This window comes from Culex quinquefasciatus, chromosome 1 (assembly GCF_015732765.1).
Source record: "Culex quinquefasciatus strain JHB chromosome 1, VPISU_Cqui_1.0_pri_paternal, whole genome shotgun sequence".
Lineage (NCBI taxonomy): Eukaryota > Metazoa > Arthropoda > Insecta > Diptera > Culicidae > Culex > Culex quinquefasciatus.
In genome coordinates, this window is record NC_051861.1 from 109,592,212 (window position 1) to 109,614,988 (window position 22,777).

Here is a 22,777-nt window from a genome sequence, read left to right on the forward strand (position 1 = left end):
TCAACTGCTCATCTTTGACTTTCAGGAAACTGGAGAGCTTCACCTCCTCGACCTCCCGGAAGACCTTGTAGATGTCTCGCTTGTCGAATCTGTCGTCAGCTTGGCGTTCATCAAACGGCGCTCGGGAAATCGCATCTGCCACCACGTTCTCTTTGCCGGTCACAAACTCGATAGACGGACGGTAGCGCTGTAGATTCAGCAACATGTGTTGAAGACGGCGGGGTGCTGAGAGTAACGGCTTCTTGAACACGGTGACTAGCGGCTTGTGGTCGGTTTTGACCGTCGTTTTCGGATTCCCAACAATAAGCTGATCGAACCGGACACACGCGAAAAGAATAGCGAGCAGCTCCTTCTCGATTTGCGCATAGTTCTTTTCGGTTGCCGTGAGTGTACGAGATGCGTATCCGATGACTCCTCGACTCTGGAAGATTGCTGCGCCCAAACCAAAGAGAGCTAGCGTCACACTCGACTACGATCGGCTCATTCACGTTGTAGTACTGCAGGGTACGCGTGTCCGCAACCAACTGCTTGACACGCTTGAACTCCTCTTCCTCACGCTCCGACCAGATCCAAGGCTCCTTTTCCGAAATCAGTCGTCGTAGAACGGTAAAATTGGCGCTTAGATTGGGTATGAAACGACTGAGGTAGTTCACCATTCCGATGAATCTTTGCAGTTGCTTTCGGTCCGTGGGTTGTGGGAAGTTCTTGATTGCCGCGATTTTGCTCTCGTCTGGATGTATTCCTTTGTCGGTAAGCACGTGTCCATAGAATTTCACCGACTTCTCGACCAGCTTCAGCTTCTCCAGGTTGAGTTTCACGTTGCATTCCTCGAGACGAACCAACAAACTCTCCAAGCAGCGATTGTGGTCCTCCAGCGCTTCCAGCAACGTGTCACCAGTTCCGTAGATCAGCAAATCATCGGCGATACATTCGACGCCACGCAGTCCTTGAATCGCACCTTGGAGCTTCATCTGGAAGATGTCTGGGGCTGGAGCGATTCCGAAGGGTAAGCGGATCCACCGGTAGCGACCAAACGGTGTCCAGAATGTCGTCAACCGGCTGCTTTCGTCGTCCAATACCACGTGCCAGTACCCTTTCCGAGCATCTGCCGTTGAAAAAACTTTCGCCTTCCCCAGCTCTGGCAGGATTTCATCAATTGTGGTAAATTGAAGATGGGGTCGTTTCAGCGCTTTGTTCAACGGAATCGGGTCGAGGCAGATGCGGATGGATTCGGATTTCTGCTCCTTCCTCTTCACCAGCACGATGTTGCTGACCCAGTCGGTGTGCTGAGTCTCCTTCACGATCAGGCCTTCCCGCTCCAAGTTTTCAACTCGTCCTTCAGCTTACCTCTCATCGCTATCGGAATCCGTCGCGGAGGTTGGATGCACGGTGGTACATCTGGGCGGACTTCCGACGACACAGCACCAGCAAACTTGCCAATACCTTGGAAGACGCCCTCATGCTGGTGGACAATGTCCTGGGCTTTCACACGGTAGATGTTGAGGAGTTCTTGGTCGGTTTTAGGCGCAACAAAGTTGACCGTGTTGCAGAATTTGACGAAACCCAGGAGACGGCACACGTTTGCCGAGAGGAACGGGCCGTGTGGGACATCAACGACTTGTAAAACAAGGTTGTACTTACGGCCTTTTCTGCGACACGGAATTTTCACCTGGCCAACCACCGGAATGCTGCTTCCGCCGAATCCTTGCAGCCGGTACGATGACGGTTGTAGGTTGACGTTGCTACTTTCGGTCATCTCTTCCAACCAATTTCGTCCCACAAGGCTGGTATTGGCGCCGGTGTCTAGCTCACACTGTACCAGCCGCCACTTTTGGTCCAGGAGCAACTCCAGTTCCGCCGAGACATTTCCGCCGCTGCCGGACTTGTCGACGATTTTTCCGATGGACACACTTTCACTCTCAGTAGACTCCTCTTCTTCGTCACCACTGTCTTCCGTCGATTCACTCTCCGAGCTGGTTTCTTCTTGCACTTTCTTCACTCGGAACTTCTTCTTCTTCAGCTTCTTTCTTCGGTCAGCTTTGCACACTTTCTCAAAGTGGTTCTTTCCACCGCACCGGTTGCACTTCTTGCCAAGCGCAGGGCACGCACCCTTGGTGAAGTCATGCTTGGCACCGCAGAACTTGCACTTCATTTTGCTCTTCTTCACTACATTCACTTCCGCGCTCGGCTGACCCGCAGTAACCGGATGCCGCTCAGCGATCTCTTCGGCCCGACACAAGTCCATAGCATTTGCTTCCGTCAAGTTCTTGGTGGTGATCAACTTCGACCTGAGCTTCATCCAACGGATCGAGGTGGCCAACTTGTATTTCACCATTTCGTCCTCCAACGCATTGAACTTGCACACTTTCGCGAGCGATTTGAGTCGACACAGGTAGTTGTCAATGCTCTCCGTTGGTTCTTGACTGAGCGAGAAAAATCGAACCAGTCCACAAACTTGTTCCGTTCACGAACCACTTTTGCTTTGATTGCCGTCAACACTAATGCTGGATCGGCTCGCTCGGCCGCGGTCAGCTCAAAGTTAAAATATTTTTTCAGAGCGTCTTTTCCCACCACCGAAAGCAGAATGCTGGCTTTTTGCTTGTTCTGCGTATCGGGCCAACCGTCCATGCCAATCGCACTTGCATAGGTCTTCCAGTTTCCTTCGAAGAAGTTGTAATTCTCCTCCATATCGCCCTCCAACTCCAGCGGGGGCGGAAGAGGAATGGACGCCGCCGCCGAATTTCCGGCCAGCGAATTCGCCGCAGGCCCACGTGCCGCTGCTGCTGCCGGCGCGCTCGCCTGCTTATCCTTCAGAGAACCGATCATCTCTTGGAACTTGCCCATAAACTGGGCGAACTGATCTGCATCCATTTTTCTGCACTTTTCACTTCCGGAAAACACTCAACCCAACGCGAGAGCGAAAAAAATATGGCTGCCAACAGGATAAAACACGTTTCACTGCAAAACTGTTCAAAATTACTGTTGCAAATGATCTTTTCGTCGCTTGGGATGAGTTTTTCTCACTACACTTCCGCGATTTTCAATGACGCCGGAACACCACGAGTGCTTCTGACACCATGTTTTATTTCTGTGTCAAATAAAATACTTCTGCTTAACTTCACAAAACAGCGTTTATTCAACAACGTCTTTATTGCTGCGCACTCGGAAACGGAATGAATGAATCGTCGAGAAAGAGCGAGAACGCGCGCTTCAATGAATGACGTTCGGAGGGAACGTCAACAAAAGGCTTAACTCTAGTCGTTCACAAACTACGTAACGCAACACTTTGATTTAAAAAAAATTATACATTCTACTATGATTTGCCAATGCGTAAAGCAATGCGTACTTTTATCCCAACACACGAAACTTTTGCCTTAACAGGAGTTTTTGTTTTGTGTGTATAAGGCTTTCTAGTCAGAAATTTACCAACACATTCAAAGTATGTTTACATGACAGCTGGGCGTTTGTTTGCATCAGGTTTCCTATCTCTTTCTAGCAAATTTTTTTTTGTCAAGCGACTTCTAGCTGGTTTATTTGACTGACTGCCCGATATGTCAGCCAACATACTTCTCAGGGCTGTGACAGCTACAGCTCGATCATTGTTTGCATCAGGACACTGTGACGAGGAGTTCGTCATTTTTGAGTTAAATTATATTTTTTTCACTGGGCCTAGAAAGCCTTATTAAAATATTTAATAAACAATTGCATCATATAGTTTTTTGCGAAAGATATTTAGCAAAACACAAAGATTACTACAGTTAACATTCAAAAAGCTAGTATTTTATTTAATTTTAATTAAGGATACCTACATCCCACAACACAACTGACTGAAACCAATTAACCGTGTAAAAATTTTTCGCAGATTTCCAGATATCTGTACAACCACACACGCAGACCAATCAAGTTCATCGACAGATCGATTGTCATTCTTTCTGGCAACTTTTCCTTGCAAAACGTCAAAAGGCGGCAACAAAAACGCGAGCCGGCGGTTTTTCGCAAACATCGGTGAAAATTTTAATATTTCATGAAATAAACCCAGTATTTTCCCTTTAATTTAGTGAAAAAGTGCTCGCATCGTCAAATTAAACCCGTCGCGCGTGTTTCTCCCCCCAAAAAGTGCCCGCTATCCGTCGCGTCCCGCGCCCGTGTGCCATAACTCGGAAATTTTTTCTAGATTTCAGCAAGTTCTGTTTTCTCCGCGGAACGATGACAACCCGTGCCCGGCGGGCCGCAACGCGCGCCCCCATCGTCATCGACTCGGGCTCCAGCTCGGAGGACGAAGCGAGCGACCCGGAGGGCATCTTCGCGAGTCCGGACGTGAAGCCCCGGAAGGGGGCGAAGAAGAAGGCGGTGGCGCCGCGGAAGCGGGGCACCTCCGCCGGAAGTGACGACGATGTCGACTTTGGCGCGAAGGAGAAGTGAGTATTTTTGGGAAGATGGCACTTGAGACGAATTTTAAACTTGTTTTTGTTTAGGAAAAGTCCGGTGAAGAGAAAGGCGCCGGCCAAGGCCGCCGGAAGTCCGGCCAAGAAGAAGGTCAAGGCGGAACCGAAGCCGAAGGCGCCGAGGAAGCCTCGGGAACCGAAGGCTCCAAAGGAGCCAAAGGCGCCGAAAGCGCCAAGGGCGACGGCGGCCAAGAGGGGGAGGAAAAAGGTAGAGGCGGAAGTGGTTCCGGAAGAGGAGAAGGGGGAGGAGGAGGAGGTGAAACCGGAAGTTGAGGATGTTCCCAAGGAGGAGTCGATGGAAACGGAGGAGGTAAAGGAGGAAAAGTTGGAAGAATCGGTTGTTGAGTTGGATGAAACAATTGAGGAAGTTCCGGAGGTGAAACCGGAACCGGTTAAGGAGGAACCGAAGAAGGAAGAGCCCAAACAGGTGGAGGAGGTCGACACTCGTCGCAAGTACAAGAAGCGGGTCAGCATGACCGTGCGCGAGCAGTGGGACGACTACGAACTGCTCGCCGAGATGCAAAATCTTGACCAGAAAACAGCTCGGACCATAATCCGGCTGTTCGAGGAGGAAAACACGATCCCGTTCATCTGTCGCTACCGGCGTGAGCTCATCGGGAACATGACTCCGGACGAGCTGCGCGACGTCAAGCTGGCCTACAACCAGATCCAGTCGATCAAGCTGAAGGCGGACACAATCATCAAGAATCTCGCCAAGGAGGAAAAGTTAACCGAGGACATCAAACAGGACCTGCTCAGCGCCAAAACCGTCGACGAGCTGGACCACATGTACGCTCCGTTCAAACCGGCCAACAAGGGTTCCCTCGCGGACCGCGCCAAGGCCCTCGGCCTCGACACCTTCGCCGAAGGCATCCTCATCGGCAGCCTCCCCGCAATCGACCTCCCCGACCTCGTCAAACCCGACGTCGAAGGCCTGGAAACCGTCGAAAAGGTCGAAGAAGGCATCAAACATCTGATGGCGCACAACTTTGCCAAAAACACGGCCGTCCTCGAGGAAATCCGCCGCCTAATCGCCAAGTACGACATCACCCTGACCTCCGCCCAAGCCCCGAAATCCCGCACCAAAGAGTCCAACAACAACAAGGGCGGCGCCCAATCGTCAACCTCCCAAATCGGCGAGTTCGGCGTCATCAAGGGCAACATCGCCAGCCTCGGACGCATCCCGAAGAAGGTCGACGAGCACAAGTACGAGAATTACTTTAACTTTACGTGCGCCACCAAGTACCTGAGGCCGCACCAGATTCTGGCGATGAACCGCGGCGAGACGCAGAAGGTGCTGCAGGTGAAGCTGCAGTTTCGGGACAACGTGAAGGGGGATTTGTACTGGTTTTTGAAGCGGGAGTACCTGCAGGAGGGGGAGCACTCGAGGAAGCGGACGGAGTTGTTCGAGACGTCGTTTGATGAGGCGTTTACGAAGAAGTGTGAGTATTGGTTGTTTTTCATTGACTCATTGCTTGAGCTCTTCAATACTCAAACTCCCCTATAGAGTCTGTGAAATGTGATCCGTTCTCAGAATCCTCTCTGCGGTTAACACAACGCGGTAGGGCTGGCCGCTTAATATTTGTGTTACATTTTCGGGTGTTCTCGGATGTACTGCAATTATTAAGAAAAGTGATTTGGGCGTAATCTAATCTCAAGATTTTGGTTGAAAAAATTGCATTGTTTTTTTTTTTTTAATTTTGTTTCTTTATCTTCATTCATTGACACCAAATTTACAAAAAAATATCGTTATTATTCAATTCTCAAAATTTTTATTTTTGAATCCCGTATTTTTTATATTCTTTGATTACTACATTTTTTATCCTTCAATTATAGAACAACGAACCAAACATTTCATTAGGGCACTACACTGAAAACCGCGGTTAGAGAAAATCGCTTGCGAAAAGTGGACAAATTTTTCAATTCCCATTTGAAAAAAAGCTTGAAAGATGGCATTTTACTGATCATTTCAAATTTGTGTTGACTTTCACAATAAAACTCACATTTTAAAATAATCTCATTAGGCCCTTCGAATTTTTCAACTGTTGTTCATAAAAGAGGTATTGAACTGTGGCAAACAAACAAACCGCACTTTTTGTGTTTGACAGTTTGTCAAACTCGCAAACAATGCCAAATGTATCCAGGCTGACGTTTCTGCAAACAAACTGTCAAAATGTTTGTTTGTTTGTTTGTTTGTTTGCCATAGTCTAATACCTCCTTAATGGGTCCTTTCCAAAAGCAATTTAGAACAGTAGGGGCACAAAAGAGCTGTCGCCTGTTTTTTTTTCTAATGCTGATTACAGGCCCTTTTATTTAAATGGAAATAACGAGAAGCCAGTGATAATTTTGATAATTTTTGAAGTTTAAGTTTTTGTCTTTTTAAATGAAGGTGATACGAACCTCGGAAGGAATGCGGTCAGTAAACGTCAAAATTCAAAATTTCTAATTATTTTTCTTATTTAAAAAAATCTGAAATTCTACAATTCTGACCTTAGTTTTTTTTTTTGTATGAATCATAAATTATTCAATACTAAAAATCCTTATTTTAAAAAAAAAAATCCAGCCACCATCTTGAATTACAGAAAATCTTGTAGCTTTGGAGCGTTTTGGAATCAAAGCAAAGTATAAATATAAATTTCGTGTTTATATTTTCCGGTGGGAAACATAGACGAGAATTTTGGATAATCGAGTACGAACTGTATTTTTTTATTCAAAACCTAAGTTTTTCTTATTAATAGAATTTTTGAGTTTATAAATTTCATATGTTGAGTATTTCTCTACGAAATCGGCTGATTTCGACCATTTTTATTTTATCAAAAAATCTCTTAAATAAAAAAAAAACGTTTTTTTGGGAAATTGAGTTTTTGTGAAAAAAGGTTATTAAAAAATCAGCCATTTTTTTCCCGTGTACCTATTTTTTCTCAATAGTCCTCAACAATACCTACAACTTTGCCGAAGACACCAAATTAGCATAGCATAGCATTGGTGTCTACCCGTAGCTGCTACTTCGTTATTGACCAGGACCCCCAAACATTGCTCCGTGGACCACAGATGAAAAGTAGGAACCAATCTTCACCCCTTCGCAATTTTCAAAGGTCCCTATCGTGCTGATCAATACCGACGCCGGCCACGACCAGTGGTAAGACACGGGGAAGTGGATGGGAATGTTAGCCGATACTTGAGTGATGGGACCGCCAAATCGACTGCGTCTCCGACAAAGTATCACATGAGTTTTGAGGGTTAGTAAGATGGGTATGAGGTCAGGATTCACTGTGGTAGGTGATGCGACCATGAGCAATTTGTTTATGGGTTGAAATTTTAAAAATCTTAGGCAGCCGGCTGCGGAAAGATACCTATCTAGGGATTTAAATATAGTATTAATTCGACCGTGATTCTCCAGAAATTCTCCGTCGGCGTGCCTTCCGATCAACGGTGATGTAGGAAGGGCTTCATTCATTAAAATTATTTTATATCATAAGCCTTAAAACATATCCGTCGACGTGCCTTCCGATCCTCGATGATATGGAAAGGACTTAATCCAGCAATACGACTTGCTTGTCTCAAAAAACAAAAATCGGATCGTTTCTATCGAAAACTATATAAAGAGAACAAAAATAAAATTCATCGGCCAACGAACGCGCGAACAACAAATAAATGAAAAAAAAGAAGAAGATATCCAATCACCCCATGTACACAAAAAGCGACACAAAAGAGACGGAAAAAAACGAAAAAAAAAACAGGACTGCGCGTCCACACAGGCACCGCACTACTCAACTTTGCCGAAGACACCAAATTGATAAAAAAAAATCACTCAAAAGTTACAGCTGTTTGAATATTTACGTACCATTTTTGTATGGACAGCTGCCAAAATTGTATGGAGACTTGTATGGGTGAACCAATGACACAAAATAGCTTCTTTGTCCTTAGGGAAGGCCCCCCACAAAGTGTGAGCCAAATAAAAAAACACAAATAAAATCCATTTCCGATTTTGGTTGCGAATTGCTCTAAGTTAAAAAAAATGAAAATAAAAAAGAAAAAATCAAAATTTAGAAGGATTACAAATTTTAAGTAAATTTTCAACTCTATTTGTATTTATTTTGTTTTGCTCTCATTTACTTTTAAAATCAATAATTATGCGTTGATTCATGCCTAGAAATGCTAAAAGTTTATAAAACTGTTTAGTAATAACATAGAATAAAAAAAATCGAAAAATTTAACATAAAATTTAAAAATTTCAAAATTCACTAATTAAAAAAAATATAAAATCAAAAATAAAGAAATTTTAAAATAAAAAAATTAAAATTCTAAAAATTTAAAAAATATACATTCAAAAAATAAATATTAAAAATTCAAAAGTTTTAGAATTATGTTTTTCAAATTGGTAATGTTTTTATCTGTTTGAATTTGTTGAAGATTTACTTTAAATGTTTAATCCTTCTAAATTTTGTTTTTTTTTTCGTTTTAGTTTTCATTTTTTTTTAACTTAAAGCAATTAGCTACCAAAATCGGAAATGGATTTTATTTGTATTTTTTTATTTGGCTCACTCTTTGTGGGGGGCCTTCCCTAAGGACAAAGAAGCTATTTTGTGTCATTGGTTCACCCATACAACTCTAATTTTAAAACTTTTGAATGTTTAATATTTAGTTTTTGAATTTTTATTTTTTTAATGTTTAGAATTTAAATTTTTTGTATTTTAATATTTCTTCATTTTTGATTTTTTTTTTTTTTAATTTCAGAATTTTTAAATTTTATGTTAAATTTTTCGAAAATTTTCAATTCTTTGAAATTTTTAATACAGTAGTTGTTCGGTAACTGGGCTGAGAACGTAGCCCATTCATCGAATGCTGTTCGCTAACTAAACAAAACTAAAATTTATTTACAATGATTACATTTCATATTTCTTTAATTGTGATTTAAAATAACATAAAAGTTTGAAAAAAGTTTGTTAATTGTTGACCATGATTTTTGCATCCATTAACCCCTCGGTGATTTCGGTTTGTTTTGGTTTTTTGACGTTTGTCTGCTTTTTAACTGGGCTACGGCCCAGTTATCGAGCGCCCAGTTAAAAAGCACCCCAGTTAAACAACGCCCAGTTACCGAACAACTACTGTATTATTAAACAGTTCTATAAACTTTTAGTATTTCTAGGCATGAATCAACGCATAATTATTGACTTTAAAAGTAAATGAGAGCAAAAAAGATAATGATAAAAAATAATTAAAATAATATAAATCGCAAACTCAGACATTTTTGAATTCTAACACTCAAAATAAAAAACAACAGAGTTCTAAAAATCAGAATTTTAAAAATTTAAATATTCAAAAAACATTTTTTTTTAAATCAAAATGCTGGCATTCAAAAATTCTCAGATTTAGAAATTAATAGATTTCACAATAAAAAAAAAATCAAAAAAATCAGAATTTAATAACAATATTTTTTTTTTATTGGAAAAAAATTAAAAATGCCAAAAATACAAAAAAAAAAGTTGTTTTTACAATTTTATTATTGTAAAGCTTAAAAAATCAAAAAATAAAATATCAAAAATCTAAAATATAAATACAATTCGTTCTCGAAAATTCGAAGTCCTCGCAAAAATGTTACTTCGGATAATCGAATTTTTTAAATAATATTGTTGTTTCTACATGGTTTTATTTTTGTTTCAATTTTTATTAGGCCGTTGCAATTTTTTTTTTCAAAGTTTATGTCGCCCCTCCCCCCTTATTAAAAAATTGTCCGAAAAATCAGAGGGCAATAAATATTTTTTCAAAAAATTTCAAAATTTTAATAAAAATAAAAGTTAAATCAACTAAAACCAATCTAAAATGCATTTTTCTGCATTGATAATCATTTTTAGCATGTTTGGGCTGGATTCAAAATATTTTGATTTTTTTTATGAAATTCCAATGCACAGCACCGCAAAAACTTTTTTTTCTCAAAAAAAAAAAATTCGTAAATACGTACCGTAAAACGGTGTGTCTTTGATAGGTTTGCGATTTTTCCACTGCAATTAAATTACGTACGGAATTGTTTAGAATCATACTGACCGTGGTAGAGAAGTGTTCAAAGTATCTCAGAAAGAACTTTTCATAAAATTTTGAAAAGTTTAAAAAGTTAGTTAACTATAGTTAAGATAATGTTGATAAAAGTCATTATTTTAAACTTCTCATAGTGTCATGATTTTCTCAACATGATTTTGAATCGGAAAACGGAATTCATTTTCGGATTCTTTGGACAATTTTCCACTAGAAGAAGGAAAATAAGATTTTTTAAATTATTAATATGTGTTTTTGAAACACAATTGAAAAAAATCTCCAAATTTATAGGCAATTTCAGTTGAACACATTTCATGTAAAATGTGAAAACTTTTTATTCGTGCTTCGAATTCAGTATAAAATACAGTTTTTTGCAAATTTCACGCCAAATTTCGTCTTTTTAAATAAATTTAATTTATATGTATTTTGTTGTATTGTATTTTGTTAAAAAGCTTATAAACTTAGTTAGCTAAATATAAACATTGATTTTTTTTTCTTGAAAACTATATCAGCTACTTTAGTGATGGTACATTTAACGTACAAATAAAATTTAAACATCTTAAATATGATTTTAAAAAGAATAACTATGACTATAAGTCAACCCGGAATTGAAACTAAGAATTTTTAACGTAACTATTTTTCTAAACATTATTGAAAAAACTTTTTTTCCAAAATAGTGCATAGACTTTGTGTGGCCTACCCCAGTACATGTTTTAAAAATAAAAATCTTGAGAAAAACATTACCTGTTGCAGGGTTGTTACGGACGGCGCGGATCTGGCGCGGATTTGCTGGATAATTTTGCTCAGGCGCGGATTTCGCGCGGATAGCAATTTTGATAAACAAAAAAAAATGATATCGATAGAATTTCTTTCAAATTACAAAGGAAAATATTATTAGGAATTAAATAAATTCAATCTTTTTCGTTGAGTGCGAAAACATCAATTTCTAAGAAGTAATTATTGAAGAATATTTTCTTCTTAAAATTATTGATTTTTTTTCTTAATACGAAACTTTTAAATAATCTTCAAGGAGCGATTTTTTTTAATGTATTGAGATTTGTTATAGAAATTTAACATAACATTACAACTCATTATTTTTAAAACATCTGCTTAACAATTCAAATAAATACCAATTTTATTAAAATCAAAATAACAAAATCCGAATAATCATAATTTGAAGCTATGAAACATTTTTGATTTTCAATGTTTTTTCAATATAAAAATTTAAATTTTAAAATTTTTGGTTTATTGAAAAAAATAAAAATTCTGTTGCCACTCTGATTCAGGTAGAATTAATTCTACTCCCAATTATCACAACATGATGAAATCCACTTAGAAATCTGCTAAAATCTTCGTCTGAAAGCGAATTTTTTAAGTTATTAAAATATTAAATTATTAAATTATTAAATTATTAAATTATTAAATTATTAAATTATTAAATTATTAAATTATTAAATTATTAAATTATAAAATTTTAAAATTATTAGATTACTAAATTATTAAATTATTAAATTATTTAATCATGAAATTATTAAATTATTAAATTATTAAATTATTAAATTATTAAATTATTAAATTATTAAATTATTAAATTATTAAATTATTAAATTATTAAATTATTAAATTATTAAATTATTAAATTATTAAATTATTAAATTATTAAATTATTAAATTATTAAATTATTAAATTATTAAATTATTAAATTATTAAATTATTAAATTATTAAATTATTAAATTATTAAATTATTAAATTATTAAATTATTAAATTATTAAATTATTAAATTATTAAATTATTAAATTATTAAATTATTAAATTATTAAATTATTAAATTATTAAATTATTAAATTATTAAATTATTAAATTATTAAATTATTAAATTATTAAATTATTAAATTATTAAATTATTAAATTATTAAATTATTAAATTATTAAATTATAAAATTATTAAATTATTAAATTATTAAATTATTAAATTATTAAATTATTAAATTATTAAATTATTAAATTATTAAATTATAAAATTATTAAATTATTAAATTATTAAATTATTAAATTATTAAATTATTAAATTATTAAATTATTAAATTATTAAATTATTAAATTATTAAATTATTAAATTATTAAATTATTAAATTATTAAATTATTAAATTATTAAATTATTAAATCATTAAATTATTAAATTATTTAATTATTAAATTATTAAATTATTAAATTATTAAATTATTAAATTATTAAATTATTAAATTATTAAATTATTAAATTATTAAATTATTGAATTATTAAATTATTAAATTATTAAATTATTAAATTATTAAATTATTAAATTATTAAATTATTAAATTATTAAAATATTCAATTATTTAATTATTAAATTATTAAATTATTAAATTATTAAATTATTAAATTATTAAATTATTAAATTATTAAATTATTAAATTATTAAATTATTAAATTATTAAATTATTAAATTATTAAATTATTAAATTATTAAATTAATAAATTATTAAATTATTAAATTATTAAAATATTCAATTATTAAATTATTAAATTGTTAAACTATTAAATTATTTAATTATTCAATTATTCAATTATTAAATTATTCAATAATTCAATTTTTAAATTATTGTTTTTTTTGCCATTTTCTTAGTTCGGATCATTTTCGGAGTCTTATTTTAGTTTAGAGAAATTTAGCGAAGAAAATAATAGAAATTTCGTGTTTTGATTTTCCAGAGTAAAGTTTTGGCGAGAATTATCAAGTACTAAATCCCTAGATTTTATAATTTGGTAATTTATTTTATGGTTTTAAATTTTTTAAATTTCCGAATTCAATTTTTTTCCTGAATTTGTTTTTAAAGCAATAATATTAAAAGTGTTGTAAAAAATTCTCATATTGTTTCAGAAATGGCGAAAAAGGTTCCATTTGGTACAGGAATCCACAACTGATGAACGGTACTGATCCAAATGCCTTCTGTATTATTCTTTTTTCGTTTAAAATTTCATTCATTATGTGACTCTCTTCTATGTTTTTCGCGATTTTTTTTATATGGCGCGGATTTCGCGCGGATTGGGTTTTGGGGTCGGCGCGGATCTGGCGCGGATTTTTTCTCGACTTTTCCGTAACAACCCTGCGTGTTGGAAAATACTCCAAAAACAAATTGAAATCCTATCAAAGTCACCCCGGTTTACGGTAGATATTTTGGAAACTAATGAGTTCAAAACAACTGGACAGGTGTAAAATGCATTTTAAAACACTTTTTTGTTGAAACCACGGCTTGTAAATTCAATTCTTAAACTTTTTATTTTGGTCAGAGGCGAAGGACATAAACTTCAAAAAATATTTGCAACGGCCTTAGATTTTTTTTCTAAATTATTAGTTTTAAATTCTTAAATTTTTGTTTAATTTCTAATCGTTGTTTGTTATTTTATGTATATATTTTTCTATTATTATAACTTTGTTCAGCTGGTATTGATGTAATATAATTAATGTAATATAGATAAGTAATTAAATTATCTATTTCAATGTCATACAACAAACTAAAAAAAAGAAGGGAAAGCATGATCTTTGGGCTCTCTAGAATTTTCCAAAAATATTATTGAATTTTGTGAAATGTGATCCGTTCACAGAATGCTCTTTGCGGTAAACAAAAGGCAGTAGGGCTGACCGCTTTTATTTTAGTAATACAGTACTCGTTCGATAAGTGGGCTTTGACGTTTGTCTGCTTTTTCACTGGGCTACGGCTCAGTTATCGAACGCCCAGTTACCCAACAAGTACTGTAAAATAAATGAAATGTATAAATTTAAAAAAAATATATAAATTCATTAATTTCTTTCTCTTTTCTTCTTTCCCACACAGTGGTCCCCCTGATGACCCGCACCGTCCGCTCGGACCTCACAAAGCGCGCCGAAAAGGCCTCCGTCGAGGTGTTTGCCAACAATCTGAAGCAGCTGCTCCTGACCGCTCCCGTCAAGGGCGAAAAGATTCTCGGAATCGATCCGGGCTTTGCAAACGGATGTAAACTGGCGCTGATTTCCGAGTGCGGCGAGCTGCTCGATACGGCCACCGTTTATCCGCACATTGGAGGGGAACGGTCCAAGGTGGCACCGGGGATCATTTCGAACCTGATGCGGAAGCACGAGTGTGGGTTGATTGCCCTGGGGAATGGGACGGCCTGTCGGGAGACTGAGTCGATGCTGTCGTACATGATGGACGAGGGGATTCTGGATAAGCGACAGGTGCGGTACTGCGTCGTGCCGGAGCAGGGTGCGTCGATCTATTCGTGCTCGGAGGTGGCCAAGAAGGAGTTTCCCAAGATGGACGTGAATTTGATTAGTGCTGGTGAGTTGTTGAGGGACGCTTCTAGTCGTAAAGGGGGTTACTATGTAGAGCAATTCCAGCTCAAATCAGGAATTTTTCTGATACTTTTGTACCCGACCCTCTCCGATTTCAATGAAACTTTGTAGACATGTTATCCTAGGCCTATATAAGCCATTTTTGTGCATATGGAGCAAATAGTACTCGAGAATAACATTTGAGAAGGGCGTAAGGTATTTAAATATTTTTGTATTCTGTAATTTAAAAATTACTGTATCTCGAAGCCGTTGCGTCGTATCCAAAAGTGGTCAAAGACAAACTTGTAGGAAATTGGACGGGCTTTCTGAAAAAATACACTGAAAGAAAAAAACACGCCACATCTATGAGATTTTTTGATTTTTAAGTCTAAAACTTAAATTTGAAGGTGATGTCACGATTTTTTTTCGTTCAAAATTTTTGAGGAAATAGTCTAAAATGTTACTAAAAGACTGACGAAAAATGCAGGATGGTATGTCTCTCCTAAAAAAATACAAAAATCATTTACTAAAACTGTTTTTTGAAAAGTGGTCTAAACGTCAAAATTTTTAAAAACCGGTAGTGGGAATCGATTCTCCAGACAATTTTACATAAAAGTCTCCGTATTGACCATTGTCCTATGTCCAATCCTTGGGAAGATACAGGGTTTTAAAAATAAAAATGTTGAAAAAAACGGGATTTTTTGTGGTTTTTGACAATTTCTACATACATATGTGGTTTTTGACAAATTTACATACTTGGTTTTTCAGTCTCGTAAATATTTTTACCGAAAAGCTCGTCCAATTTCCCATAAGTTTGCCTTTGACAGCATTTCAATTGGATGTAAGGGCTTACAGATATAAGCTTGCTTATAACTGAAAATAGTATATTTTTTTCAGTGTGGTAGAAACCAGGATAGTAAAATTGATTACGTAAATATAAAAACGATATAAATCAAAAAGCTGTCAAAGGCAAACTTATGGGAAATTGGACGAGCTTTCCGGTAAAAATATTTACGAGACTGAAAAACCAAGTCTGTCATATAGAAAATGCCAAAACCACCAAAAATCCCGTTTTTTCAACATTTTTATTTTTAAAACCGCTGTAACTTCGCAAGGATTGGACTTAGGACAACGGTCAATATGGAGACTTTTATGTAAAATTATCTGGAGAATCGATTCCCACTACCGGTTTTTAAAAATTTTGACGTTTAGACCACTTTTCAAAAAACAGTTTTAGTAAATGATTTTTGTATTTTTTTTAGGAGAGACATACCATCCTGCATTTTTCGTAAGTCTTTTAGTAACATTTTAGGCTATTTCCTCAAAAATTTTGAACGAAAAAAAATCGTGACATAACCTTCAAATTTAAGTTTTAGACTTAAAAATCAAAAAATCTCATAGATGTGGCGTGTTTTTTTCTTTCAGTGTATTTTTTCAGAAAGCCCGTCCAATTTCCTACAAGTTTGTCTTTGACCACTTTTTGATACGACGCAACGGCTTCGAGATACAGTAATTTTTAAATTACAGAATACAAAAATATTTAAATACCTTACGCCCTTCTCAAATGTTATTCTCGAGTACTATTGGCTCCATATATACAAAAATGACTTATATAGGCCTAGGATAATATGTCTACAAAGTTTCATTGAAATCGGAGAGGGTCGGGTACAAAAGTACCAGAAAAAAAATTATAAACGGATGGGAATGCATTTTCTGCTGATTGATTCACTTAAAATTACAATGAAATTTGGAAGCTTTTTTTAAAAAAAATCATTTGTCTCCTGATTTTTCGGATCGTTTTTGAAAAATGTTTACAACAACCTTAATGTAAAAAAAACTGTCTTAAAAATAAATTTTTTTTACCTTTTTTATTTTGGAAATCTCTTGAATTTCATTAATTTTATTTTCATAATTTTTAGAGATTTCAAAAATTCTTAAATTTATTTTTTTTAATTTTAAAATTTTTAATTTTTTAATCAAGTTTTGGACACATCAAGATTTTCTCGGTTGTCAGTCGTTATTTGTCAATGCTGCCCCTATTCGCACAAATGTCCCATATGTATTTTCATCACTTTTGCGTTATTTTAAGCAGTTTTGGTTCAAAATCGTGTGCTCTTTCAGAGAAAATCGAAAATATCATGTACTTTGTTCAAGAAATTTGAGGTAAATCTACTTTTTTCGCAGAAAACTTTTATCACATAACACATTGAAAGATTTTACAGAGCAATTCCAGCTCAAATCAGGAATTTTTCTGATACTTTTGTACCCGACCCTCTCCGATTTCAATGAAACTTTGTAGACATGTTATCCTAGGCCATTTTTGTGCATATGGAGCAAATAGTACTCGAGAATAACATTTGAGAAGGGCGTAAGGTATTTAAATATTTTTGTATTCTGTAATTTAAAAATTACTTGTAGGAAATTGGACGGACTTTCTGAAAAAATACACTGAAAGAAAAAAACACGCCTCATCTATGAGATTTTTTGATTTTTAAGTCTAAAACTTAAATTTGAAGGTGATGTCACGATTTTTTTTCGTTCAAAATTTTTGAGGAAATAGCCTAAAATGTTACTAAAAGACTGACGAAAAATGCAGGATGGTATGTCTCTCCTAAAAAAATACAAAATACATTTACTTAAACTGTTTTTTGAAAAGTGGTCTAAACGTCAAAATTTTTAAAAACCGGTAGTGGGAATCGATTCTCCAGACAATTTTACATAAAAGTCTCCGTATTGACCATTGTCCTATGTCCAATCCTTGGGAAGATACAGCGGTTTTAAAAATAAAAATGTTGAAAAAAACGGGATTTTTTGTGGTTTTTGACAATTTCTATATGACATACTTGGTTTTTTTTTCAGCACTGAAATGGGTGCTGAAAAGTTGAACTTTTCAGAACTTGTTTCGAAATGTAACACTTTTCAACATTGTTTTGATTTAAACGATTTATTGACAAATACATGAAAATTTGACTTAAAATTTCACTCAATAGGTGCTTTTTGGAATTGCAAAAAATGTTGTATGGAACTCGTTGCAAAACTTGATTTTTTCAGCACTCGTCGTATTTATCCAACTCGGTGAACCTCGTTGGATAAATGTACGACTCGTGCTGAAAAAATCCTCTTTTTGCAACTTGTTGCATAAACTACTATTTTGCAATTCCGTCGTGAAACTACTTACTTTTCCTGTCATTCTTGAACGACGAAATAGCCTACTTTTCTGTACCAAAAATAACTGAATCGAATAGCAACACTTTTCAAAATAAATGCTGAAAAGTTCTACTTTTCAGCACTCAAATGGGTGCTGAAAAGTTGAACTTTTCAGCACTTGTTTCGAAAAGTAACACTTTTCAACATTTTTTTGATTAAAACGATTTATTGACAAAATACATGAAAATTTGACATAAAATTTCACTCAGTGTGTGTTTTTTGGAATTGCAAAAAATGTTGTATGGAACCCGTTGCAAAACTTGATTTTTTCAGCACTCTTCGTATTTATCCAACTCGGTGAACCTCGTTGGATAAATGTACGACTCGTGCTGAAAAAATCCTCTTTTTGCAACTTGTTGCATAAACTACTATTTCTATTGAAAATAGTCTAGCACTAAATAGTCATACTTTTCGATACTATTTTAGAGTTTTGGAGTGACACCAACCTGGTAGAAAATGGCTTTCTTAACACATTTTGGCCCAAAAAGTACGTGCGACAAGATAGCACAAGCACGACAGAATAACATTCAATCGGGGGAAGCAAACGTTACACTGATAAAATCTAATAAATATACAAAGGATGTTTTCCAAAATTGCCAAAATTGTGATTTCAAAAAATCCAAATTTTGCGTTACGTAATAAAAGAACGCTCCCTTAATATTGACACTCAGATATTCTCGAATTATTTTCTAAAAAGCCCCTTTCCCCTCTCTCCTTCCCCAGTTTCCATCGCGCGCCGCCTCCAGGACCCCCTCTGCGAGTACGTCAAGATCGAACCACGCCACCTCGGCGTCGGCATGTACCAGCACGACATCAACGACAAGGTCCTATCGGAAACGCTGGACGAGGTCGTCACCGAGTGCGTATCGTTCGTCGGCGTGGACATCAACACCGCCTCGGTCAGCTTGCTTAGCCGAGTCGCCGGACTGACGGCAAAACGGGCCGAACACATCGTAAGCCACCGGACCAAGCACGGCCCGTTCCGGAGTCGCGAGCAGCTGCTCAAGGTGAAGTACGTCGGGGACAAGACGTTCACGCAGTGCGCCGGCTTCATCCGGATTGAACCGTTGACGGCCGGGATTCGCGAGTACAATCTGCTCGACTCGACCTGGGTCCATCCGGAGAGTTACGAGCTGGCCGAGGCGGTCATCGAGAAGACTGGCCTCTCAAACAAGGACATTGGCCGCGCGGATTTCATCCTGAGGGTGCGCGAGTTCGCCTTCCGCACCAACAACGACGCCCTCGTCCGGATGTTCAACGTGCCGTTCGAGCGGATCGACTGCGTGCTGTCGGCGCTCCAGCGGGAACTCCTGCGCGATTACCGATCGGACCTGAACAAACCGCCGATGTTCAAGCAGGGCGTCACCTCGATGGCGGACCTGGCGGAGGGAACCGTCCTGACCGGAGCCGTCAACAACGTGACCGATTTCGGGGCGTTCGTGGACATTGGCGTTGAGACGAACGGGTTGATCCACCGCAGCAAGATGAACGGCAAGCGGGTCAACATTGGCGACCAGGTTGAGGTGACCGTCCTGTCGGTGGACCTGGGCAAGCGAAGGCTCGGACTGCGGCTGGAGAAGATATTGTAGAGTGTGGAGGAGAGAGAGTGATGTACAAACAAAAGCACGACGTTGGATTAAGAAGCATTTTGACTTTACTCATAAACCAGATTTGGCAAACGAGACGGGCGTCGTCTCGTTCAATACTCGTTTCTCCGTTAAGGAAGAAGCAAAAAAAGAAAACACATTTTAGACGATGATTTGATGAAGATTGTGTAGTTCTTCTAGTTCTTATCTGATCTAACTCATTACGCAGAAAGTTTAGTACTACTTTTGAAAGGAAAAAGAAACGGTTGAATGTTTAGGCATTTTTTTTTTCTTTTCTCTTGTTTTATTTTTATGGTTCAATAAAAGTGAATTGAAAACTAAAATCAAAATATTTGTCTTTGTCTTTTTGATTGAGCGACAATCAGGTGTCTCGGAAGAGGTTAGTAATTAGGACTCTAAACAAATGAAAATGTCCTATTCCAAAACCGAAAATTGATTTAATTTATTGAGAGGGATATGATTACTTTCGAGTATAAAGAAAACTATTATGACCATGAAATCTTTTTTACTTTTAAAGAATCCTTTAATCGAATTTTTTTAAGATTCAAAAATTCAAGAATGAAATAAAAACAGGAAATCCCAAAAATAAAAAAAATCGAAAACTCTAAAATTCAAAAAAATCTAATTGTAAAATCTTTTATAAATTGCAGTGTTGTTACGGACAGCGCGGATCGCGCGGATCTGGCGCGGATTTACTGGCTAATTTTGCTCAAGCGCGGATTTCGCGCGGATGGCAATTTTGATAAATAAATTAATTGAGAGAGATAGAATTACTTTCAAGTTATTAAGAAAAATATTATCAGGAATTACGATAATTTGTTTTTTCCTTTGAGTGCAAGAATTTCATAATTTTAATTTATTGAATTTTCTTAGTACGAAACGTCGAAAAATGAAGATGAAGATTATGTAGAAATTATTTTTTACCTACATGTTTCTTGTCATTTCTTAACATCTCCGGCTCTGAATATATAATTTCTTTTGAGTTTTGAGTAATGATTTTTAACCTTATTTATTTTTAATTTATACTATACTGGATTTATTCAATTTTTAATTTTGTAAATCAAATATTACAAACTTTTCCCGAAGATATAGACATTAGAATGTGTAACAAAAACTATTATTAGGGCTTGTCCTGGTGGGCGCCAAACATGAGCTTGATTGGACGTAACAGAAGCTGGCCTCCACTTTCGAATTTTTGAATGGAATTTAATCGGTAGAAATTGTTTTTTTTTCTAAATTTAAACATTCTTGGCGAAAATAATAAGATCAGAATATTCCAAATTCAAAGCTTCAGAAATTCAAAAATTCGAAAAAGATACATATTATTTTTTTTTAAATTTCTAAAATCGTAATTTAAAAAATCTGAAAATTCGAAATTCAAAATTTTAGCAATCTGACATTCAAATTACCAAAAATTTGAGTAATCGAAAGTTTGAAGATTTAAAAAAAATCAAAATTAAAAAGTCATAATTTAAAACTAAAAAATATCAAATTCAAAATAATATTGAAAAAAAAAATCTCAAATCTTAAATAATTTTAGTATTCTTAAGCTTATCAATTCTAAAATTCTTAAGTTCTTAAATTCTCAAATCTTAAATTCTTAAAATATTAAATTATTAAATTCTTAAATATTTAAATTCTTAAATTTTTTAATTCATAAGTTCTTAAATAATTTTATTTTTAAATTCTTAGTTCTTAAATTCTTTAATTCTTGAAGTCCTATTTTATGTAAGAGATTTTGAAATTATGAGAAGACATTATTTTAAATATCGGAAATTAAATTTCTTTCGGAGTGAAATTTTAGCGAGGATTTTGGATTACAAACTGTATAAAAATTCTTAGATTTTGAATATTTAGACTTTCGAAATTTAAAATTTAATCATATTATAATTTTAGATTTTGATTTAATTTTGAGGCTATATTTTTGAAGTTAAATTTCAAGGTTTTTAAATATTGTATTTTCTATTTAGAAGATTTTTTGCATGACCCTTGCCTTGACCGTCTCTTGAGGATTTTTTTTAAATGGATTTATTGCTTTCATTCTTTTGAAGCGAGTTTTTTGAATCAAATAGTTTCTGAATTAGTTTTTCTTCATTAAAAAATAAAATTTCTTAAATGTTGGTCGCGATACTTTTTTATATGGCGTGGATTTTGCGCGGTTTGGGATTTTAGGTCGGCGCGGATTTTTCGACTCTCCCATAACAACCCAGAAATTGAAAAGTTTTTTGAATTGAAAACTAAAAATTTAATACTTTTAATATTGAAAAATATTTCAAAAATTATAAATAAAAAACTGAAATTTAAATACATGTCTTAAAAAATTTAGATTTCAAAAACTTTAAAAAATTTAAAATTTACGAATTAATCTTATTTTTAAAGGTTTGTAATTTCTCGACTTACGATCTAGATTTTTCGATTTCTTACCATCGAGAAATTACGATCGGAATTTTAATATTGGGAATCTCGATCGTGGATCGAGGAATTACGATCAAAATTTGTAATAGCATTTTTTTGAATATTTCAAAATTACAAAAACCACAAAAATTGCAAAAAAAAATTAAATTAAAAAAAGCAAAAATATAAAATAAATCCAAAATCAAAAATTTTAAAAAATTTAATATTTTTCTTAAACAAATTAAAAAATATAAAACATTTTCTAAGATTTTTTTTTTTAAAGTGTAAAAATTTTATTTTTTTTTTTAATTTTCGAAATGGCTGATTTTTTTTAAATTTTTAAATAAAAAAAGAAATTTTATTTTTTTTTCAAAATTTTTAACATTCTTAATATTTAGAATTTTGCAAGTTTTGAAACGTTTAATTTTTTTATTTTTTCATTTTTTATTTTTTTTAAATTGTTTCAAATTTATAAAAACATTAATTTTTTTAGATGTTTTGAATGTTTTTAAACTTTTAATATAATAATGTGTTCTAAGGGGTCCGGGTTCGACTCCCGCCCATCTCCTTTCGGTGTTCTGTGTTTGTTCCGTTAGTTAGTAAATTCAGCCTGAAAAGACGGTGTGGTGTCTATTAAAACATATAATATTTTTTGTAAATTTTTAATTTTTTAAATTTTGACATCTCAGAAATTTTTGAAATTTTAAGGCTTTTAAAATTTTTAATTTTTTTTGAAATTTCTGAATGCTTGATTTTT

At 35.0% G+C, this 22,777-nt stretch overlaps 1 protein-coding gene across 1 annotated transcript; it reads left to right on the plus strand.

Annotated features, from left to right (window-relative positions):
• Positions 1 to 3,946: 3,946 nt before the first annotated feature.
• Positions 3,947 to 19,756, plus strand: LOC6036883 (uncharacterized protein YdcI). Its single transcript, XM_038267083.1, has 4 exons — positions 3,947 to 4,418; positions 4,476 to 5,887; positions 14,337 to 14,819; positions 18,743 to 19,756. Exons 1-4 carry the CDS (start codon positions 4,207 to 4,209, stop codon positions 19,606 to 19,608), a joined length of 2,973 nt encoding a protein of 990 aa, XP_038123011.1. The 5' UTR covers positions 3,947 to 4,206; the 3' UTR covers positions 19,609 to 19,756.
• Positions 19,757 to 22,777: the final 3,021 nt, after the last annotated feature.